Source organism: Pelophylax lessonae (genome assembly GCF_965119305.1).
Source record: "Pelophylax lessonae genome assembly, chromosome: 7".
Lineage (NCBI taxonomy): Eukaryota > Metazoa > Chordata > Amphibia > Anura > Ranidae > Pelophylax > Pelophylax lessonae.
The window spans coordinates 209,699,852-209,725,290 of NC_138774.1; the positions used below are offsets into that span (position 1 = coordinate 209,699,852).

A 25,439-nucleotide genomic window follows, 5' to 3' on the forward strand; every position below is an offset into this window, starting at 1 on the left:
TCCCTTCTCGTGTCCTGAAAATGTTTAGATAGGGTGGGCGCTCAGAATATTGAAAACATTTCAAGGATGCTTTAATGAGTCTTTGTGTGCACTGTATAACTCACAGATTTAGGGTGTTGCAAGTTTGCACCAGTAGAGGGAGCCCCGGTCTTGTATTCCAGGTTGTTTCCCTAGTAAAATAGTGTACAAGTGAGCCTAAAGTAAAGGCATTTGGCACTTGAAAGAGTCATCCGACAATGCAAAAATATAGTCGTTGTCGGATGGTAACTTACTCTTCAGGTGAAAAAGTAAGGGGCTGGGTATCCGGGAGAAGCGGGTCCTGGGCGTCCGTCACGTTCCCTCAGCAGGAGGGAAGTGGCGCCCTGTTGAAAATCCCCGGCTTTATATACCCGCTCGCGCATGCGCATAGGCGCATCGGAGCGTCACAACGCGAACCCGGCTTCCGGGTGGGCGTGTTAGCGTGGTGTGCGTCAGACTGAGCTGCGCGCGCACCTCGCTGGTGACGATGGAAGGGAAACAAAGATGTTCCGAAGCCGCCGACACAGAATTTGGACAGGGATAGTGTTCCCTGTGTGGGGGCACTTCTCTGTCAACCCCCAGAGAGGTTGCCTCTGGGGTCACCTGTGCCAGGTGTGTTTGGGGGTGCAGATATCAATAAATCAGGGATGATGAGACGCATTGTATGTCACAGTATTGAATAATAATGACAATAATAAACTTGAAGAGGAGAGAAGTATACTTATTTACAATAATGTCAGAAAATATTGATGAATGTTTTGAGCAATACATGACAGCAATAATATTACAAAGAGAGGGAGGGAGATTTCACAGGGGGAGGCATTACTGGCACGGGCGGGGTAATCCCATTGGTGATGTGGACATACCAGACCAATTTGTTGATATAGGAATGGTATAATATCTGTAATGTATGGGGGGTGTGGAGATGGGGGTGAATCTTACAGATGGGTGTTGATATATGGAATTTTGATCAGTCTGTCTTGCCTGAAACAAAACCTTCTAGGAAGGGGCAATAGCTTTCACTTTCGTTAAGTCCTGGTGGTCTAGTGGCATTGAGTTTTTTAATCCAGCGCATTTCAGTTTGTAGGAGGGACTTATTCCAGTCCCTTCCTCCGGTTGGAATATGCATACGATCTAGAACTGAGAAACTCACTTTTGGCATATGGTACTTGTGGAAGTGGGCCATGTGACGGCCCAGTGGGAGGTAAAAATTACCAATAGTCATACTTTGTACATGCTTATTAACTCTAAGTCCAAACTCTTGGTGTGTCTTTCCAATATAAAATGCACCACATTCACAGTTCATTATATAAACTACCCCCTTAGTTTTACAGTTTGCGTAGTGTTTGGGGGTGAAGAGTTCACCGTTGGGTAGGATGAGGGAGGTTGATTTGGGTATGACTGCACACTGGGCGCAGGACCCACAGGGAAAGGTACCTCTAGTTTTGCAAGGATCCTTTCTGGATTTCATTTCGCTGTGTACAAGTGTTTAATGTACAAAGCAAGTTTTTTTGTAGGTAATGAGAGGGTTATCGGGTACTAGATCTTTTACAGAGGGATCTTCGGTGAGAATAGACCAGTTCTTTTTCAGTATATTCCGAATTTTTTGGTGTTCATTAGAGAATGTTAGTATTATCCTGGTCGGAGATGGATCTGTTTTGGTATCTTTCCTATTAAAGAGGATTTCGTGTCTGTTTTGTTTTTTTACCCGATTGAATGCTTTTTTGAGGCATGTTTGAGATTATCCTCTTGCTAGTAATCTATGGGTTAGAGCATCGGCTTCTTTTTGGAATTCAGTTGGGCTGGTACAATTCCTTTTGAGTCTTAGGAATTGGCTGTAAGGTATGGACTTTTTGAGGGGTTCTGGATGGAAGCGTGTGGCGTGGAGGACAGTGTTACCAGCTGTCTCCTTTCTGAACAGGGTGGTCATGAGGTTGCCAGTTTTTTCTTTGTAAATGTAGGTATCCAGGAAGGGTATCTTGGCTTGACTGTACGTCATAGTAGAGTACATATTGTACCGATTTTGATTCATTTTGTTTAAGCACTCAAGTAGTAGATTCTCGGGTCCGTTCCAGATGAGCAGTACATCATCGATGTATCTTTGCCATAACATAATGTTGTTTGTGTATATGTTATTTTCTTCTGATGTTAAAAAGTCTTCTTCCCATTCGCCCAGGTAGATATTTGCGTATGTGGGCGCACAGCTTGTGCCCATTGCAACTCCACATGTTTGTACATAATATGTGCTACAGAAATAGAAGATGTTATGGTTGAGTATGAATTTTAGCATGGTTAGAATAAATGTATTGAAGTTGGCATCATGATTGCTTTGTTCGTTAAGAGTTTTCTCTACTGTTAGAAGTCCTTTTGAGTGGGGGATATTGTTGTAGAGTGTTTCTGTAGGTAATGAGAGGGTTATCGGGTACTAGATCTTTTACAGAGGGATCTTCGGTGAGAATAGACCAGTTCTTTTTCAGTATATTCCGAATTTTTTGGTGTTCATTAGAGAATTTTAGTATTATCCTGGTCGGAGATGGATCTGTTTTGGTATCTTTCCTATTAAAGAGGATTTCGTGTCGGTTTTGTTTTTTTACCCGATTGAATGCTTTTTTGAGGCATGTTTGAGAGTATCCTCTTGCTAGCAATCTATGGGTTAGAGCATCGGTTTCTTTTTGGAATTCAGTTGGGCTGGTACAATTCCTTTTGAGTCTTAGGAATTGGCTGTAAGGTATGGACTTTTTGAGGGGTTCTGGATGGAAGCTTGTGGCGTGGAGGACAGTGTAGGTAATGAGAGGGTTATCGGGTACTAGATCTTTTACAGAGGGATCTTCGGTGAAACACTCTACAACAATATCCCCCAACAATATCCCCCACTCAAAAGGACTTCTAACAGTAGAGAAAACTCTAAACGAACAAAGCAATCATGATGCCAACTTCAATACATTTATTCTAACCATGCTAAAATTCATACTCAACCATAACATCTTCTATTTCTGCAGCACATATTATGTACAAACATGTGGAGTTGCAATGGGCACAAGCTGTGCGCCCACATACGCAAATATCTACCTGGGCGAATGGGAAGAAGACTTTTTAACATCAGAAGAAAATAACATATACACAAACAACATTATGTTATGGCAAAGATACATCGATGATGTACTGCTCATCTGGAACGGACCCGAGAATCTACTACTTGAGTGCTTAAACAAAATGAATCAAAATCGGTACAATATGTACTTTACTATGACGTACAGTCAAACCAAGATACCCTTCCTGGATACCTACATTTACAAAGACAAAACTGGCAACCTCATGACCACCCTGTTCAGAAAGGAGACAGCTGGTAACACTGTCCTCCACGCCACAAGCTTCCATCCAGAACCCCTCAAAAAGTCCATACCTTACAGCCAATTCCTAAGACTCAAAAGGAATTGTACCAGCCCAACTGAATTCCAAAAAGAAGCTGATGCTCTAACCCATAGATTGCTAGCAAGAGGATACTCTCAAACATGCCTCAAAAAAGCATTCAATCGGGTAAAAAAACAAAACAGACACGAAATCCTCTTTAATAGGAAAGATACCAAAACAGATCCATCTCCGACCAGGATAATACTAAGATTCTCTAATGAACACCAAAAAATTCAGAATATACTGAAAAAGAACTGGTCTATTCTCACCGAAGATCCCTCTGTAAAAGATCTAGTACCTGATAACTAAGGATGATCAAACTTTTGAAAAGTTCGGTTCGGCCAGAACATCCGAACTTCCCGAAAGTTCGGCCCGGATTTCAGAACCCCATTGAAATCAATGGGACCCGAACTTCGGTAATCAAAAAACACCATTTTGAAGCCCCAAAACCCAATAAATGCCCCTAAAAAGTGCCTAGGGTTCTGGGTCATGCCCCATTAACTATTAATCACACAAAAAAAGTTCTTAAAAATTGTCATTTTTGATAAAAAAAGCCAATTATTGCAAAATTAAAAAAAAAAAAAAAAAAGAGATTTTTTAATTTTACTTTGGATTTAGTATCTGGGGGGTCTAAAATGTGTGCATGTGAAGTTTCAGCTCTGTAGAATGTCCAGAACCATGAAAAAAAAAAGATAATTTTTCAGTAGAACAGAGATGTGGTTCGGGAGCCTCCTTTAACCACTTTACCGCTAAGTACTGTAATAGTACTGCGGCAAAGTGGCTCGTTCCCGTCTGACGACGTAGACCTACGTCGTCAGACTCCTCCCCTGTAGGCGGCGCTCGCGCGCCGCCGGAGGCGCGCTCCCGCTGTTTTCATTCACAGCGGGAGTCGGGCCAGGGGAGGAGCAGCGGCGATCGCCGCTGCTCTGCCCCGATCGTCGGGGATCTAGTGTGGAGATCCGCCCGCCTGTGTAAACACAAGCGGGCGGATCTCCTCAGTGACAGGGAGTGACAGATCGGACTGTTCAGCATAGCTGGACATCCGATCTGTCCCTGTCTCACAAAGTCACCTCCCCCCCACACGTCAGTAAGCACCAGGCATACATTAACCCCTCCCACTCCAATAAAGTTAACCCCTTCCCTGCCAGTGTAATTTTTACAGTAACAGTGCATATTTATAGCACTGATTACTGCAGTAATGTCACTGGTACCCCCAAAAGTGTCAAAAATGTCAGTCAATGGTCCGATCTGTCCGCCGCAATGTCGCAGTCCCGCAAAAAAAATCGCAGATCGCCGCCATTACGCGTTAAAAAAAAAAACACCAAAAATTACAAAAATCTTTCCGTTTGTTGGTAAACGCAATAACTTTTGCGCAAACCAATCAAAATACGCTTATTGCGATTTTTTTTACCAAACATAGGTAGCAGAAAACAAATTGGCCAAAAATTTTAAAAAAAATTGGTTTTTACATCTTTTTTGGGGGGAATTTCATATAAAAAAATGTGAAAAATATTGTTATTTTCTCAAAATAAACGCTCTTTTTTTGTTTATAGCGCAAAAAGTAAAAATCGCATAGGTGATCAAATACCACCAAAAGAAAGCTCTGTTTGTGGGAAAAAAAGGACGTCAATTTCGTTTGGGTACGGCGTCGCACGACCGCGCAATTGTCAGTTAAATTCGCACAGCGCCGAATCGCAAAAAGTGGCCCAGACGTAAGACAGCAAAATGCTCTAGTGGTAAAGTGGTTAACTTTAACACCTATATGATCTTTTTTTCTGGTTCTGGACATGCTACAGAGCTGAAACTTCACAGGTACACCTTTTAGACCCCCCAGACACAAAATCACACAAAAAAAGTTCTTAAAAATTGTCATTTTTGATAAAAAAGCCAATTATTGCAAAATTAAAAAAAAAAGAGATTTTTTGATTTTTACTTTGGATTTAGTATCTGTGGGGTCTAAAAGGTGTGCATGTGAAGTTTCAGCTCTGTAGAATGTCCAGAACCATGAAAAAAAAAAGATAATTTTTCAGTAGAACAGGGATGTGGTTCGGGAGCCTCCTTTAACTTTAACACCTATATGATCTTTTTTTCTGGTTCTGGACATGCTACAGAGCTGAAACTTCACAGGTACACCTTTTAGACCCCCCAGACACAAAATCACACAAAAAAAGTTCTTAAAAATTGTCATTTTTGATAAAAAAAGCCAATTATTGAAAAATTAAAAAAAAAAAAAAAAAAGATTTTTTGATTTTCAGATCTGGGGGGTCTAAAAAGTGTACATGTGAAGTTTCAGCTCTGTAGCATGTCCAGAACCATAAAAAAAAAAGATTGTTTGTATTAGAAAACTTTAAGCACAGGAATATGGCTTCTCTGCTGTAACACCTTGCCGGTTTAATAGAAGGCATTTTTTTGGGTTCTTTGCAGTCAGGAAAAACATCTGAACTTGTGTATAGTGGTACTGTGCACAAGTTCTGATGTTTTGCCTGCCTCCTAAATTCCCCAAAAAATGCCAGCAAAAACACACCTGGGCATTTTTTTTTTTGACGCTAGCGTTTTTTTTGGCATTTTTTGGGGTTCTTTTGAGGCAGGCAAAACATCTGAACTTGTGTATAGTGGTACTGTGCACAAGTTCTGATGTTTTGCCTGCCTCCAAAACCCCCCAAAAAATGCCAGCAAAAACACACCTGGGCATTTTTTTTTTTGACGCTAGCGTTTTTTTGGCATTTTTTGGGGTTCTTTTGAGGCAGGCAAAACATCTGAACTTGTGTATGGTGGTATATATACACACATACATATATTTATATACACACCTAGACATATATAAGTGTGATAGCAGCAGAAATATATTACTGTAAATGATTTCATTAGCGCAAGCATATATTTCTGCTACTATCACACCTATATATGTCTAGGTGTGTATATAAATATATGTATGTGTGTATATACACCACTATACACAAGTTCAGATGTTTTGCCTGCCTCAAAAGAACCCCAAAAAATGCCAAAAAAAACGCTAGCGTCAAAAAAAAATGCACAGGTGTGTTTTTGCTGGCATTTTTTGGGGGGTTTTGGAGGCAGGCAAAACATCTGAACTTGTGCACAGTACCACTATACACAAGTTCAGATGTTTTTCCTGACTGCAAAGAACCCAAAAAAATGCCTTCTATTAAACCGGCAAGGTGTTACAGCAGAGAAGCCATATTCCTGTGCTTAAAGTTTTCTAATACAAACGATCTTTTTTTTATGGTTCTGGACATGCTACAGAGCTGAAACTTCACATGTACACTTTTTAGACCCCCCAGATCTGAAATCCAAAGTAAAAAATTTTTTTTATTTTTTTTTAAATTTTTCAATAATTGGCTTTTTTATCAAAAATCACAATTTTTAAGAACTTCTTTTGTGTGATTTTGTGTCCGGGGGGTCTAAAAGGTGTACCTGTGAAGTTTCAGCTCTGTAGCATGTCTAGAACCCCCCAAAAAAGATCATATAAGTGTAAAAGAGGGGTCCCACCATCCCTGCTCTACTGAAAAATGATATTTTTTCTGGTTCTGGACATGCTACAGAGCTGAAACTTCACAGGTACACTTTTTAGACCCCCCAGACACTAAATCCAAAAAAACTCATGCCTGCCTCCAAAAATGCCCGATAAATGCAAGAAAAAGCGCCGTAGAGAAGACGTATTCCTGTTCTAATAAAAATTATAAGAAAATGCTAATTTTTGGGGGTTCTGGACATGCTACAGAGCTGAAACTTCACATGTACACTTTTTAGACCCCCCAGATCTGAAATCCAAAGTAAAAATCAAAAAACCTCTTTTTTTTAATTTTTTTTTAATTTTTCAATAATTGGCTTTTTTATCAAAAATGACAATTTTTAAGAACTTCCTTTGTGTGATTTTGTGTCTGGGGGGTCTAAAAGGTATATATACCCCTAGACATATATAGGTGTGATAGTAGCAGAAATATATTACTGTAAATGATTTCATTAGCGCAAGCATTTATTTCTGCTACTATCACACCTATATATGTCTAGGGGTATATATTCAGACATATATGTCTATATATACCCCCTATACACATGTTCAGATGTCATGTCTGACATCAAACATGTCCTCAAAAAAGCACTGGCAGTGGCAGCCCCTGCAGCATAAAAAATGCTTGCTGGTGAGAAGCCATAATCCTGTCCCGAAGCAACTCAGAGAAATTATCATTTCTCTATAGCGGTCACCCTGCTATGGAAGGGTTTTGTCACCCTGCCATAGCAGTCACTGCCAGTTAACCCTACACTACACTACGGTCCCCTGACACTTAACACTTTCCCTACAGAAACTAAAATTTTGAAGCTAACTTAAGTGTAAAGGAGCACTCTAACTACACTAGATATCCCTTTCCTCACACTAAAAATAGCTAAATGACACTTTTAAAGTAAAATTAACAGAACTGCTTCCACTCTCTTCCATGTCCAGTATAACACTGCTGGGAATATGGCGGGGACGATCTTATTTACTGGGGGGCGTATTCACTAATGATTGGTCTAGGGACCCCCTAGTCACTCCAATCACATTCCTAGCATTCTCCTGCCCCCTCAATTGGCTTTTGCTAATGGTTCTGGTCCAATCACGGGCTTTTAAAGCCCATTTCCTGAAGCATTGCATTTTGGGCGGTTCTGGTTGCCGAATTCCGAACTTTTTGGGCAAAAAGTTCTAAATTCGGCCGAACCTCGAACACCCAATGTTCGGGCCGAACCGATGGTGGACCCGAACCGTTCGATCATCCCTACTGATAACCCTCTCATTACCTACAAAAAAACTCACTCTGTACATCAAACACTTGTACACAGCGAAATGAAATCCAGAAAGGATCCTTGCAAAACTAGAGGTACCTTTCCCTGTGGGTCCTGCGCCCAGTGTGCAGTCATACCCAAATCAACCTCCCTCATCCTACCTAACGGTGAACTCTTCACCCCCAAGCACTACGCAAACTGTAAAACCAAGGGGGTAGTTTATATAATGAACTGTGAATGTGGTGCATTTTATATTGGAAAGACACGCCAAGAGTTCGGACTTAGAGTTAATAAGCATGTACAAAGTATGACTATTGGTAATTTTTACCTCCCACTGGGCCGTCACATGGCCCACTTCCACAAGTACCATATGCCAAAAGTGAGTTTCTCAGTTCTAGATCGTATGCATATTCCAACCAGAGGAAGCGACTGGAATAAGTCCCTCCTACAAACTGAAATGCGCTGGATTAAAAAACTCAATGCCACTAGACCACCAGGATTTAACGAAAGCGAAAGCTATCGCCCCTTCATAGAAGGTTTTGTTTCAGGCAAGACAGATTGATCAAAATTCCATATATCAACACCCATCTGTAAGATTTACCCCCATCTCCACACCCCCCATACATTACAGATATTACACCATTCCTATATCAACAAATTGGTCTGGTATGTCCACATCACCAATGGGATTACCCCGCCCGTGCCAGTAATGCCTCCCCCTGTAAAATTTCCCTCCCTCTCTTTGTAATATTATTGCTGTCATGTATTGCTCAAAACATTCATCAATATTTTCTGACATTATTGTAAATAAGTATACTTCTCTCCTCTTCAAGTTTATTATTGTCATTATTATTCAATACTGTGACATACAATGCGTCTCATCATCCCTGATTTATTGATATCTGCACCCCCAAACACACCCGGCACAGGTGACCCCAGAGGCAACCTCTCTGGGGGTTGACAGAGAAGTGCCCCCGCACAGGGAACACTATCCCTGTCCAAATTCTGTGTCGGCGGCTTCGGAACATCTTTGTTTCCCTTCCATCGTCACCAGCGATGTGCGCGCGCAGCTCAGTCTGACGCACACCACGCTAACACGCCCACCCGGAAGCCGGGTTCGCGTCGTGACGCTCCGATGCGCCTATGCGCATGCGCAAGCGGGTATTTAAAGCCGGGGATTTTCAACAGGGCTCCACTTCCCTCCTGCTGAGGGAACGTGATGGACGCCCAGGACCCGCTTCTCCCGGATACCCAGCCCCTTACTTTATCACCGGAACTGTAAGTTACCATCCGACAATGACTATATTTTTGCATTGTCGGATGACTCTTTCAAGTGCCAAAGTCCTTTACTTTAGGCTCACTTGTACACTATTTTACTAGGGAAACAACCTGGAATACAAGACCGGGGCTCCCTCTACTGGTGCAAACTTGCAACACCCTAAATCTGTGAGTTATACAGTCCACACAAAGACTCATTAAAGCATCCTTGAAATGTTTTCAATATTCTGAACACCCACCCTATCTAAACATTTTCAGGACACGAGAAGGGATTCCTTTCCACTCAAGCCAGAGCGCTTACATCCCTCTGTAAGTCAGCGAAAAACAAATCTCTTCCTCACCATCATCATCCCCCAAAAAACTCACCTAATCCTTCTCATATCATAGAGACAGCGACTCCTTCAAAATCCTGTGTGAGTTAATTTGGGAGAGCAGATGCAAAGGTCCGGGATCTGACGTTTAATGTCACAAGTATGTGTATATAATTTACTTCTCCATGCTACAATTGAAGTATCTATACATCAGCATGTAAAATTGACATGTACCCACTATATATCTTGCAGATATGGTGGCCTACCCTTTTCCTTGATAAAGGCAACGTATTATAAAATGCCGAAACGCGTTGGAAAATCGAGATATACTCTCTCTCAACACGTTCCAGAGTCTCTCACATGAGCCTGAACAGATAGAGATCTATATCCATGTCACCATTCACACTGTCACTTTTTCTACCTTATACCACTGTACACATGGGTCTATAACCCATAGGCACTTCAATTATCTCATGTTCATTCATGAATTTTGTTTTCTGCTTTTTTGAATAAATTGTGATATTTTACTTATTTTGTCATATTATTATCTGATCTAGCCCATAAAGTCCCATACCTTTGGCCTTAGGCACCAAACACCCTTTTAGGGTGTACAACGTTTGCTGCCACATGTGTACACCCCTGGCCACTGCAGCTAAAAGGGGTGTGGTTGGGGCAGGGGTGGAAAAACATGTCTTAACTATGGGGTTTTACCACCCCCAAACTTCAAATGTATATGAACCCTTGCTGTCCCCTATGTAGCACTACTCCCTTGGGAGCTGCTGATTACGGGTTCCCCTGGGTTACCATTAGCAACAACATGCCAGTTTGACATTTTCCCAAGTGTTTTAGCTCAGTCAGGAAACAGTCCAATAGCTTTGGTTTTTGTGTTTTTATTTGGAACTTGGATAGTAGATGGGAATGAGTGGGATACTCAAACTTTATACAACTATGCACAATTGGCTGGGACGACTTGAAAATGCTGAGTAACACTAGTCTCATCTAGGCCACTGCTTCACTTTGCCCTTAGCTGTGAAGTATAAGTGAATTAACTTTCTGAGGTAAGCTGTACTGTACTGCTGAACAATCTTCAGGGCCCTTCCTGGCATCCCCCTTGTTCCTAATCTTCAGGGTCAACTACACGGCACCCCCTTTACTGATACACTTCCTGTGTGAGCTAGCTCCTTGATCCCCTGACCTCTCTGGAGTGGTCCCCTCTCTCAGGCAGACCCTTAGGCAGAACTCCTGGTACTCACGATACTGTTTTTCCCACAAGACTCTGCCAGCAGCTTCACTTGTCAGCACTCTGGATCCTTCTGCATCTCAGCTCCACACCTGGTTCACTAGGCCGATGGCCTGAACCACCTTCCTCACACCTGCAGGAGGAGAGACAGCCGTCCACCTCCTCCTGGGACTCTGCTCCCACCAAAAGATGCCCTGTCACATGCTCCCTCCGGATGTATTGCCAATCCCAGGATGCATTGTAGCAATGCCCACCCACTGAGACAGCCATAAACCCTGATGTGCTACTGGCTTGGTTTCTTCCACTGTCCAACAAGCTCCCTCATTGGACACAGTGGGAACACTCCCCCAGACCCAGTCAATCACACCTGGAAACATGTGACAAGCAAAACTAACAAATCTGGCTCCCCTGATGAGCAGAAGGAGCCACTTGATGCTTTTTTCTAGCACCTACCTAGGAGGGTGCTATACCTATAAGACTGCTTTCACACTGATGTGCTACGGTTTACCTGCACCGTGGGTGTAGCGCAGTGCATCTGCAAACTTCTTTTGTTAGCTGCATTTTCCTATAGACTTCTACTATATCCTGCAGGTGTGGTGCACTTTCTGAAAGCACACCAAAACTCATGCATTCTGGAGTTTTGGTTCTCTTTCAGAAAGTGCACCACACCTGCAGGATATAATAGAAGTCTATGGCTAAGTGCAGAAAACCTACAGGAAAGCTGCAGGTACACTGCACTGCACCCGTGGTGTGGGTAAACCGCAGCACTATACTATCATGCCCAGTGTATTGCTTCACACTGACCTGAAGATCTCTTCTTTCCTGCTGATGGCACCACTCTGGAGACCAGTAGCCGGGATAAGAGGTGGAGTGCAGTTGGTATCACTCAACATGGGACAGGAGCCAAGCCAGTACTACAAACAAGGCTGCATTTAGAAATCACAGGGCCTCATGCAGCCTACCTGGCAGGGCACCCCCCCCCCCCCCCTAGGCCAAAAGTGACTGAGGACATACTGTAGATTTATCAGTCCCTTTCTCTGTAGCCTCAGCTGCACAGATAAATGAATGGTACTCTGAGGGCTCCTGCTCATTCAAAAATCGAAGCATAGTAAACACTGTTTACTATGCTTCAGTTCTAGACACAGGAGTGATTGGTACTGATCACTCATTGTGTTCATTCAGGAAAGGAAGGGGCCAGTAATTTACATGTTTACCAGCCACTATCCCCTGTCCATCCTGAAACATCCCCCTGTGTGCCCGCAGCCGCGGGAGAGAAGAGGAAAGAAACTGATAGCGCTGTGGGGGAAAGGGGCACACAGGGGGACCCGGACAGCAGATGGAAGATGTGCTAGAACCAACCCCCTAGCAGTGCAGCCTGGAGGGAGAAAAAGAAGGAGAACCTGGCAGTGCTGCAGGGAGAGGCAGAAGAGGATTAGTGTCTGCAATAAGACTGTACAGCTGGCCCTCCTGCTCAGCAGGTGCCCGGGCCCCCATTTTAAACTGATGGGGCCCGGGCCCAGTACAGGAGGGCTAGCTGTACTGCCTTATCAGCAGCCCTAACTACAGAGGAGGCATCAGTTTATGCAGCTCTTACTCCCTAACAGGGATGATCAAACTTTTGAAAAGTTTGGTTCGGCCAGAACACCCGAACTTCCTGAAAGTTCAGTTTGGATTCCAGAACCCTATTGAAATCAATGGGACCCTAACTTCTGGAATCAAAAAACACAATTTTGAAGCCCTAAAACCCAATAAATGTCCCTAAAAAGTGCCTAGGGTTCTGGGTCATGCCCCAGGGACTATTAATCACACAAAAAAAAGTTCTTAAAAATTGTCGTTTTTCATAAAGAGCCAATTATTGAAAAAAAATTTGAAAAAAAAAAAGAGAGATTTCTTTGGATTTAGTGTCTGGGGAGTCTAAAAAGTGTACCTGTGAAGTTTCAGCTCTGTAGCATGTCCAGAACCAGAAAAAAAAGATAATTTTTCTTAGAATTTCAGTAGCGCAGGGATGGTGTTACCCTCCTTTCACACCTATATGTGTATATGTATATATATATATATATATGTGTGTGTGTGTGTGTATATATATACCCCTATACAGAAGTTCAGAAGTCATGCCTGCCTCCAAAGACGCCCAAAAAACGCCCAATAAACGCCTGAAACAAAAACGCCCAGGTGTGAAAGGGCTTCAAAATGGTGTTTTTTGATTCCATATATATATATACTGTATATATCTACATTACGGTCACCTTGGCATGGATGGGTTCGGTCACCCTGGCATAGCAGAGTCAGTTCACCCTAAACTACATTACGGTCACCTTGGCATGGAGGAGTTTGGTCACCCTGGCATAGCAGAGTCAGTTCACCCTAAACTACATTATGGTCACCCTGAGTTCGGTTACCCTGGCATAGCAGAGTCAGTTCACTCTAAACTACATTACAGTCACCCTGAGTTTGATCACTGTGGTATGGCAGCAGGCTAAGTCAGCTAAACTTCATTACGGTCAGCCTGACATAGAAGAGTTCGGTCACCCTGGTATGGCAGGCTAAGTCAGCTAAACTTCATTGCGGTCAGCCTGACATGGCAGAGTCAGGTCACCTAAACTACACTACGGTCACCCTAACACTTTTACTGTCCCTACAGAAACTAAATGATTGAATCTAACTAACTAAAAGAACAGCTCCATACAGCAGGAGTAACACCAATGCTTCCACCTTCCACTCTCTTCCACAGCCCCTGTATTACTGTGCTAGAGATTTGGCGGGGCTATGTTATATACTGGGGGGGCGTATGGGGGGCGTATTCACTCCTGATTGGCCTCTGGACCCCCTAGTCACTCCAATCGGCTTTTACTGATGTTTCTGAGCCAATCACAGGCTTTTTAAGTCCACTTCCTGACCCATTGCATTTTGGGCGGTTCTGGTGGCCGAATTCTGAACTTTTCCCGCAAAAAGTTCGGAATTCGGCCGAATTTCGAACAGCCAATGTTCGGGTCGAACCAATGGTCGACCCGAACCGTTCGATCATCCCTACTCGCTAACTCTCCATGAGAAGTTCCTAATGTACCATCTCTGAAAGAGGATGCACGATAATCCAGGTTATGGGATGGATGTTCTATATTTGCATAATCTCTGCTTTCTTGGATGCGCACCCTTGGTGTTGGGACATTGTCAGTATAGGTGTGCAATTCAGGCACATTTGGAGTGGATTGAAGCTTTTGAGTTGTGCTGGAGATAGGAACAAACTCTGTTAAATTTTGTTCCAGAGCATGATTGTGAACATACTCATAAGTCCTTTGTACTGGATCATAAGTAACTATCTCTGCAAACTCTTGAAGCGAGTCCTCTTCTAAAACAGCTGCAGCTTCATATACTGCAGCTTCTGCGGATGCTGCTACTGCTGCTCTTTGACTCTGTAGCACATGCATATTAGCTTTTAACTCTGCTTCCTGCTTTATCTGGTTTGCCTCTTTTTCTGCATAAGAGACTTCTGCTCGCGCTGCTTCTGCCTTTGCTCTTGCTCTGAGCGCTGCAGAACTCACTGACGATCTGCTGGAGCACACAGAATCTCTGGAGCCGGAAACCTGAGATCTGGTCTTCAAGGTTAAAGGAGTAATTTTAATACTCTTATCTGAATTCATGGTGATAAATTTAAAGTGGATGCCTTAACTTCAAATGTAGCTGCTTTGACTTTGCCTGTTATACGTATGCCTATTACTGTGCTGTCCTACTATCCCTTAGCTGACAGACAGTTAACAAAACAGACAGAAATAGGGTTGTGTTTTATTCCAAAACTGAATTTACTTCTATCAATAGTTCTGTAAACTGCAATACAATCAGAGAGACTTAGAATTACAATTATGTATTACATGTGACACTTTGCTAATAAGCACAACATTAACCACTTTACCTCTGCTCACAGTAATATTACTGCGGCAGAGTGGCTCGTTATCGTCTGACGACGTAGTACTACGTCGTCAGACACTCCCCCTTCTGGGCGGCGCTTGCGCGCCGCCGGAGGCTCGCTCCCGCTGTTTTCATTCACAGCGGGAGTCGGGCCAGGGGAGGAGCAGCGGCGATCGCCGCTGCTCTTACCCGATCGTCGGGGATCGAGTCTGGAGATCCGCCCGCTGTGTGTAAACACAGCGGGCGGATCTCCATAGTGACAGGGAGTGACAGATCGGACTGTTCAGCATAGCTGGACATCCGATCTGTCCATGTCTCACACAGTCACCTCCCCCCCTACACGTCAGTAAGCACCAGGCATACATTAACCCCTCCCTCTCCAATAAAATTAACCCCTTCCCTGCCAGTGTCATTTTTACAGTAACAGTGCATATATATAGCACTGATTACTGCAGTAATGTCACTGGTACCCCCAAAAGTGTCAAAAATGTCAGTCAAGGGTCTGATCTGTCCACCGCAATGTCGCAGTCCCGCAAAAAAAATCGCAGATCGCCCCCATTACGCGTTAAAAAAAAAAACACCAAAAATGACAGAAATCTTTCCCTTTGTTAGTAAACGCAATAACTTTTGCGCAAACCAATCAAAATACGCTTATTGCGATTTTTTTTGCCAAACATAGGTAGCAGAAAACAAATTGGCCAAAAATTTTTAAAAAAATTGGTTTTTACATCTTTTTTGGGGGGAATTTCATATAAAAAAATGTTAAAAATATTGTTATTTTTTCAAAATAAACGCTCTTTTTTTGTTTATAGCGCAAAAAGTAAAAATCGCACAGGTGTTTAAATACCACCAAAAGAAAGCTCTGTTTGTGGGAAAAAAAGGACGTAAATTTCGTTTGGGTACGGCGTCGCACGACCGCGCAATTGTCAGTTGAAGTCGCACAGCGCCGAATCGCAAAAAGTGGCCTGGACGGAAGACAGCAAAATCCTCCGGTGGTAAAGTGGTTAAACATTACTATGCAGAAAGCTTATATTAAAATGATATATCAAACACACAACAGTGCAGTCCAAATGTAAAATGAACTTTGGGAAACAATAAATAGACTTACAGGCATTTGTGTATCTAGGGGCAAATATGGAGATCTTCACTTGTCTGCATCAGAACTAAAATGGCTTCTGTATCTGAGGTAAAATCGTTATGTCGTAACCAAGGTGAAAACTTTATGTTGTTCAAAAAGAAACTTTATTAACAAATGCAAGCCTTTCTGTTTCTTCCTGTGAGGAACTGAACTGAAATTGCAACAGGCAACCACCAGGTGTCCTCAAAATGAAAATCCTATAGTAGACAGCACACTTATTGTGTACATGTACAATATGCTAAGACCCTAACAGAAAAGTGGGGAACATTCACCCTCATAGGAGATAAGGGATGAGTGAGGAGGGATTTCAATGGTGTCCGGCATAGAAAGACATTACAACTCACATAAAAATTAGTATTTATTTATTAGTATCAAAAAAATATGTAAAAAATACAACAAATAACTATAATATAGAGTACATCATATCATATAATGTGTCTCACAGAAACAGTTAAACATCAGATGTGGGTCAATCTGAGGCTGGATCTACGTGTTTCGCCCAAGGAAGAGGGCTTCTTCAGGATCCCATAATAGATATAATAGACACCACTTCAGTGAGAGATGAGGAGAGTAAGTTATTGCCCCGGTCAGCAAATATTATCGTGAAGTCACCAGAACTAGGATACACTCCAAAAGAATTCTGCTGACGGTGTGCGGCGAGGAGGGAGGCTTGTGAGCAGTCTTGCTCCCGTGTATATATGGCTATTTTCTATCAGAGGATCATTTCTCCTCACTATCCTATATAAAGGCAGAGGTGGCTTTATTTGTGACCCCCTGAGGGATTGGTTTATTTATTCAGTTGCACACCTTCACAGTGCCTGCATAGACATAGTGAATGCTAGCTAGCACACTTTTCATCTCTGATCAATTTAAGTGCGTTCTGTCTATGTCAGCGGATTGCACTTTATACTGCTTTTATACATATGTATGTTCCTTTTGGAGTATATCCTAGTTCTGGTCACTTCACGATAATATTTGCTGACCGGGGCAATAACTTACTCTCCTCATCTCTCACTGAAGTGGTGTCTATTATATCTGTTATGGGATCCTGAAGAAGCCCTCTTCCTTGCGTGAAACGCGTAGATCCAGCCTCAGAGTGACTGACATCTGATGTTTAACTGTTTCTGTGAGACACATTATATGATATGATGTACTCTATATTATAGTTATTTGTTGTGTTTTTTACATATTTTTTTGATACTAATAAAAACTGAATTTTTGTAAAATCTTACCTGTAAAATTCCTTTCTCTGAGTCCTCCGACAGTTGCCACCCCTTCATATTCGTCACAATAGGGTTATTGACCTTTGCTCCGTAGGAGTGGCTAGACAACAGAATATGTTAATATCAAAGCTTTTAGCATACCCCACCTTGCGAAAGGATTCAGTCGATGACAGGTAAACCCTGATCGCCCGAACAACATCCAAGGAATGCAAAGCCACTTCCTTCGGATGTTTAGGCTTTGCGCAAAGCGAAGGCAAGACAATGTCCTCATTGAGGTGAAATTCCGAAATCCTTTTCGGAAGGAAAGACGGGTTAGGACGCAAGACCACCTTATCCAAGTGAACCACTAAATACGGAGACCTGCAGGACAAAGCAGTCAGCTCCGACACCCTGCGAGCCGAGGTGATTGCCACCAAAAAGGCGACCTTCTTGGACAACATAGACAACGAGATCTCCCTGATATTTTCAAAGGGAGCCCGTTGTAACACGGACAGAACAAGATTCAAGTCCCATGGAGGCAAAGGCTCCCTCCTAGGAGGGACCAGATGCCGCACCCCTTGAACAAAGGTGCCAACTAAAGAATTAGACGCCACAGGGCGCTGAAAGAGAACGGCCAGAGCAGAAATCTGACCCTTAATCGTGGCCAACGCCAAACGCTGGTCCACGCCCGTTTGAAGAAAAGCCAACACCCTTGATACCGAGTATGAACGAGGGGAATACCCCCTGGACTCACACCAGGCAAAATAGGCCTTCCAAGTACAGTAGTAAACCTTCCCCGAAGAGGACTTTCTAGCCTTAATCAAAGTGTGAATGACCTCAGGGGAGAGACCCCTATCCTTCAGGATCTGGGTTTCAACAGCCAGGCCGTCAAAGCCAGCGACTGTAAAGCAGGATGAAATATCGGCCCTTGAGACAGGAGATCGTCTCGAAGAGGCAGACGCCATGGAGCGTCGACCGCCAGATTCACGAGGTCTGCGTACCAAGACCGGCGAGGCCAGTCTGGTGCCACCAGAATCACCGTTTTCGTCTTCGGAGGCCAACCTCCGAAGGAACAGGGACAGCAGCTGAATCGGTGGAAAGGCATACATCAGACGATACTGATGCCAGGGCGCCACCAACGCGTCTGAGGCGTCTGCCCGAGGATCGCGCGTTCTTGCCACGAACCTTTCCACTTTGTTGTTCAGACGAGACGCAAACAGGTCCACATCTGGGGACCCCCACTTCTCGCACAACATCAGAAAGACATCCGGGTGAAGGGACCATTCTCCCTGGTCCAGGGTCTGGCGGCTCAGATAATCCGCCTGCCAGTTTTCCACCCCCGGAATGTGAACAGCAGATATCGCCGGGACGTGCGTCTCGGCCCAAGACAGAATGTCGGCCACTTCCCGAGCCGCTCGGGCACTCCTGGTGCCCCCTTGGTGGTTGATGTAGGCCACCGCTGTGGCATTGTCCGTCTGCACCCGAACCGGACAGCCCTGCAGCCTGTCCGACCAACGCCGAAGGCAGAGATTTATTGCTCGCAATTCCAGAATGTTGATCGGAAGGGAGGACTCCTCCTCTGACCAAGTTCCCTGGGCAGACAGAACGCCCAGAACACCACCCCAGCCCGACAGGCTGGCATCCGTGGTGATCACTGTCCACGACAAAGGACGAAAGGACTTGCCCCCCGACACCGCCGGGGACTGGAGCCACCACAGAAGGTCCCTTCTGGTGCGATGACTCAACGAAATCTGGAGATCCAGAGATTGCGTTTGTCCGTCTCACCTGGCCAGAATCTCCCTTTGGAGACCCCGCGTGTGAAACTGGGCAAAGGGTATCGCCTCGAAAGCCGAGACCATCAGTCCCAGACACCTCATGCACGTCCGGAGGGACGAGCACTGAGCGTCCCTGAGGGACCCGACTTCTTCTTGAAGCTTCCGGAACTTGTCCTCCGGCAGGAAGACCTTCGCCTGAACCGAGTCCAGGATCATTCCCAGGTAAGGAAGACGAACCGATGGACACAGCGTCGACTTTGGAAAATTTATCGTCCAACCGAACTCTTGCAGAGTCTGCATCGTGACGGACAGGTCGTTCACCAGGCCCTGACTGGTCGCAGACCGAACCAGAATGTCGTCCAGATACCCCAGGATCGAGATGCCCTGGGCTCTCAACAAAGCCAGAACCGGCGCAAGCACCTTGGTGAAAACCCGCGGAGCCGAGGCGAGACCAAAGGGCAACGCCACGAATTGGTAATGATCCTCCGCAATGGCGAACCGAAGGTACTGCTGGTGACCCTCGAAAATGGGGATGTGAAGGTACGCATCCTTCAAGTCGATGGAGGCCATGAATTCCCCCGGAACCAGGGCAGCCACCACCGAGCGCAGGGATTCCATGCGGAACTTGCGAACCCGCACAAAGCGGTTCAGAGCTTTCAAGTCCAGAATCGGACGTACCTTGCCCTCCTTTCTGGGCACAGTGAACAGATTTGAATAGAATCCCCGAAATCTGTCCCGATGAGGCACCGGAATCACCACTCCCTGAGCCCGCAGGTCCCGCACCGCCAGGTGCAGATCCCGCAAGCGCTCCGGAGACAGCTGAAGATTTGAGGGAAAAAATCTGCCCGCCGGCCGAGAGAGAAACTCGATCTTGTATCCAGATCGAACGATTTCCTGAACCCACCTGTCCCGAACGCGGACCAGCCAGGGTTGAAGAAAACCGAGCAAACGTCCCCCCACCCCAGAACTGGGTGAGGGCGTCCCTTCAGGCCGCATTGTTATGGGCAGCGGACCCGGACTGGCCGGACTTCTGCTTACCTGCCCACGGCTTTTTCTGGGAGCCTTGTCCCTTGAAGGGCTTACCCTTATAGTGCGACCGAAAGGCACGAAAGGACCCCTGAGAGGGTCTAAACGAAGCATTCTTCTTACCGCGAGCAAACTTAGACTTGTGAGTCTGGGGCAAAAGAGTACTCTTACCCCCAGAAACACCCTTGATCAGAGTATCCAAGGATTCGCCAAAAAGGCGAGAACCCGCGTAAGGCAAATTAGCCAAAGTCTTGCGAGAAGATTGGTCAACAGACCAACATTTCAGCCAGATCAGGCGACGGTTCAACACCGCCACACTCTGCAGACGCGCAGCCAAAGGGACCATATCTAGGTCCGCATCACACAAATACATGACACCCTGATGAATCTGATCCACCATAGCCAATGTCGACGGCGAAGCAGAGTCAGCCACCAGAGTGTGCCTGAGCACCTGCGTCCAATCGGCAATGGCCTGGGCTGCCATAATGGAAGCAAAAATAGGCTTCAGCATAGAGCCCGCAACCGTATAAGAGTGATGGGCCAGAGATTCCAATCTCCTGTCCGTAGGGTCCCGGAACCCCCGGGGTATCCTCAGCAGGAATCGCAGTGGATTTATTCAAAATCGCCACCGCGTGATCCACCTGAGGCGGCACACACCAACGCTCATCAGTAGCTGGTGTAAAAGGATAACGTAGCTTGAACCTACTCGGCACAGCAAAGGGCTTCTTTATGTTGCGCCATTGCTCCTCAACAGCGCGCTGAAATTCCGTAGAGCAAGGAAAAACCTGCGATGTTTTGCGTTTTCTCTGCGTCCCATATGAGGACATCAACGCAGGAGGACATGGGTCATCCTCCAAATGCAGCGTTTGTTTGATAGAAGCAACCAACTCATCCATGAGTGCAAGCTCTTCAGACGAGCCAGGGGGAGAATTATCAACCCCTTCCACCTCAGCCTCCCCTTCAGACCCCGCAAGGTCCAGAGAAGAACGAGACCCTGAGAAGGGCACTCCAGCCATAGCATCCCCATCGCCCTCTGAATCAGAGGAAATGGACACCCTGGGCCTTTTTGTGGATCGATCAGCCACCAGCATCTGCACCTGAGCAGCAAGGTTAGCCACAATAGTAGCCAGATCAGCCCCCTCGGGGGAAGCAGCAGCAGCCCCCTGGCCCCCTACCAAGGAGGGAGGAAACTTGCTTTCCTGAGAATCCATGCCCCAGTAACTTAGGGAAAAAAAAGGAGTACTGCCCCTTTAAGGTCGCGGCCATCACAGCCCACCGCACTCACAAAACACACTGACCCACCGGGCTAGGAATACAAAGGCAAGGAATACAGGAATGGAAGGTAAAACCTGGAGAGGTCACACAGGCTGCTGCTTGATCGATCGCTGTCCTCAGAGCAAAAGGAAGTGATGCAAGACTGACCGCCCTCATAAAGCCTATGTAAGGCTACACAAACATGGCCACCGGCCGAGGCTGTAGAGGCAGAAAACTGACATGTGGCCCGCGCGATCGCCGCCAAAATGGCGGCGTTTGGCGCCAAAACGGCGCTCTCATCACACAGGATCGCCACCACAAAACTGTCACAAAAAAATGGCGGACCGCAGCAGCGGTCGCCGCACAGTATGCCCACAACATGTCTCACAATCATGTCCTTCACAGCACACAGCATGTCACACAGCCTGTTACACAGAGCAGAGCAGGAGAGCCCCCCCCTTGCAGCCAACAGAGAGCAGCTATACTGACAGGGAGCTCAACATTATGCACAGACATGCAGGGTCCCACAGTCCCAGACTGACACCCAAGACAGACAGGTCCCCACACAGAAATACACTTACCATCCGGATGGCGTGGGGAGCCTGCACAAGCGATCAAACCGCTGCACTAAGGACAGGGAGAGTCGCAGCCAGGACGCAGTGGAATTGCGGTGCGAAACCACAAGGCGTCCAGTGAGGTAGCCACCTCACCGCAGTATCCCCGCAGCGGACAGGGATGGGTCGTTCATATTTGCCAGGGAAACCTAGCTGAACGCTCGATGGCAGGCTGGGAAGCCACTGGCCCTTAACCCCGGATAACCAGGGAGGCCAGCCCGAGACCCAGCACCGCACAATCATCTTCATCAGAAGACCTAACTAGAGCTGAAAATAAACAGCTAAGTAAAGAAAGAGAAAAAAACTCCAAATAAAATCAAAAAGAGAAAAGAAGCTGAGACTGAAAAGCCCCAGCACAGGAAACGTCCAACCTACTCCTGAGCTAGACAAATGAAACTGAGGTAGGAATGCAGGAAGCAGGAGGGTATTGAGTGAGGGGACCACCCCCTGGGGGTCGGGTATGCTAAAAGATTTGATATTAACATATTCTGTTGTCTAGCCACTCCTACGGAGCAAAGGTCAATAACCCTATTGTGACGAATATGAAGGGGCGGCGACTGTCGGAGGACGTAAGAGAAACACATTTTTATGTGAGTTGTAATGTCTTTCTATGCCGGACACCATTGAAATCCCTCCTCACTCATCCCTTATCTCCTATGGAGTAAGAGGGTGAATGTTCCCCACTTTTCAGTTCCTTGAGTTCCTGGTGATTTATTAGTGTTAATGTTATCAAGTCTTTCCTTGATTTCACCCTCTGATAGCCACTGCGGCAAGTCTTGTGATGTTGTGCTAACCAAACAGTCCTGGTCTGTATACCCCTCCTTTTCGTGTGTAAAAACTGAGGAGAAGAAAGTATTTAGCACAGTTGCCTTCTCTGTGTCCTCCTTCCATCATTGTTAATTATGTGTGCAACATGCTCTGACCTCGCTTTTTTGCTATTAATATATTTAAAGAATTTCTTAGGTCTTTTTTTTACTCTCCTCTGCTATGTGTCTATCGAAGTAATTTTTAGCCGTCCTGATTCTGTTTTTACATTTCTTATTAGATTCCTTATATTGGTGTAAAGCTGATAATGTCCCCCCCTTTTTGTATTTCTTGAAGGCCATTTTTTCGCTCTAATAAGCATTTTTACATGATGGTTTAGCCACCCTGGTTTGACCTTGGCTCTTCTAAATTTTTTTCCCCATTGGAATGCACTGTGCAATACTTTTGTTTATTATGTTCCTAAAGCATTCCCATTTTTCCTCTGTGTTCAATGTTCCTAGGGTTAGGTCCCAGTCTATGTTCTCTATTATTGAGCACATTTTAGGACGTTTGCCTTTCTGAGGTTTAGAGTCTTTATATTCCCCTCGTGTCTTGTTGTCCTGTGAAATGTAATCATCCTGTGATCACTAGAGCCCAAGTTGTCCTGTACTTCTACATCTGAGATTAGACTTTAATCATTCGTAATTAACCACTTTAGCCTCGGAAGATTTGGCTGCTCAAAGACCAGGCCCTGTTTTGCGATTCGGCACTGAGTGACTTTAATGGACAATTGCGCGGTCGTGCGATGCTGTACCTAAACGAAATTGACGTCCTTTTTTCCCACAAACAGAGCTTTCTTTTGGTGGTATTTGATCACCTGTGCGATTTTTTTGCACTATAAACAAAAAAAGAGCGACAATTTTGAAAAAATAACAATATTTTCACATTTTTTTTATATGAAATTCTCAAAAAAAATTTAAAAATCAAAATGTTTTAACATTTTAGGCCAATTTGTTTTCTGCTACATATTTTTGTTAAAAAAAATCACAATTTTTTTTTAACTAGTAATGGTGGCATCTGCGATTTTTTTTTTGCGGGACTGCGACATTGCGGGGGACAGATTGGACCCCTGACACTTTTGGGAGTACCAGTGACATTACTACAGTAATCAGTGCTATAAATATGCACTGTTACTGTAAAAATGACACTGGAAGGGAAGGGGTTAACTTTACTGGTGATCAAGGGGTTAAGTGTGTCCCTAGAGGCGTGATTCTAACTGTCAGGGGGCGTGGCTTGTGATGTAATCACAGAGACATGCGATCCTACATAGCAGGATTGCACAGACTCTGTGATTACTTTAGTGAGAATGACAGACGGCTGTGTTTACATCAGCCGTCTGTCCTCTCACTGCAGCGGGAGATCGCAAGTGGCCGGCGGCCAGCTGACAAGCGGAGATGGGAGCGCGCCTCCGGCGGCGTGCGATCGCCCCCTAGCTCCTCCCAGGCTAGCGCCGTACATGTATGGCACTTTGCCTGGGAGTGCCAGACTGCCGCCGTACAACTGCGGCGGGCGGTCAGCAAGCAGTTAATAGATATAGCAATGCTTCCTTTCTAGTAGGAGAATCTACCATCTGTGACATGTAGTTGTCCTGTAAGACATTCATGAAAGGACAGGCCTGTATATATCTGTACATTGATTTAGATCTACACTGAGTGCACACTGATATTTTGCACAATGAGTGTCACTCAGTGAACAAATAGCATTGTTATATATAGGTAATAGCACTCAGTGTACACAAATCAGTGTGCGGCGCTTGCAGTGCGTTACGTGATTGGCCAAAGCATGCACCCTGACCTCCATGCTTTGGCCAATCAAATCATCTCTGCCATGATTGGACAAAAGGCAGGCTGCCTTTAGCCAATCATGGCTCAGGGGCTAAGTACACGCCCCACACTATATAAAGGCTGCTCGCACAACTGCAGCGTGTAGTGTGATTGTGTGGGCGAGATAGGAGACAGGGAGAAGAACATGTTTGAGGTAGGGAGAGAATAGTTATTTTGCAGTTTGTCAGACAGTGCAGTGAGACATTGCTAGCAGTGTGAGTGTAGGAAGGCAGAGGATCGTGTTTTTCAGGCAGGGAGAGCAAAGTGATTTGCAGTTTTTCAGACAGTGCAGTGTAGTCTAATTACAGACATTGCTAGCAGTTAGGCAGGGAGAGAGGTTTGTGCTTTTTACAAGTTAAGAGATCAGATAGTGAAGTATATTCAGTAGGGCAGTATATACCATAAACCATATACCATGCATTGATCTCTATCTATATATAGGGCAATAGATTAGATATCAGGTCATAGAGTATCTATTGGTCACTTGCGTATACCCTATATTGATCTGATCTCTATTTATATATAGGGCTATTGATTAGATCATATCAGGTCATTCAGTACCTATCGGTCAGTTGTGTATATCCTATATTGATCTGATCTCTATCTATATATAGGGCTATTGATTAGATCATATCAGGTCATTGAGTATCTATTGGTCACTTGCGTATACCCTATACTGATCTGATCTCTATCTATATATAGGGCTATTGAGTAGATCATATCAGGTCATTGAGTATCTATCAGTCACTTGCGTATACCCTATATTGATCTTATCTCTATCTATATATAGGGCTATAGAGTAGATCATATCAGGTCATTGAGTATCTATTGGTCACTTGCGTATACCCTATGTTGATCTG

General features: G+C 44.9%; 1 protein-coding gene across 1 annotated transcript in view; it reads right to left on the reverse strand.

Annotated features, from left to right (window-relative positions):
• LOC309560585 (ficolin-2-like) overlaps positions 1 to 14,678 on the reverse strand; it is a gene marked incomplete at its 5' end in the record, with an annotated part of 135,957 nt that extends 121,279 nt beyond the window's left edge. Inside the window, one exon of the mRNA XM_082264214.1 lies at positions 14,105 to 14,678. Within this exon, the coding sequence (XP_082120340.1) occupies positions 14,105 to 14,678 (574 nt within the window). The remainder of the gene's footprint in view (positions 1 to 14,104) is intronic.
• Between the last annotated feature and the right edge of the window lie 10,761 nt (positions 14,679 to 25,439).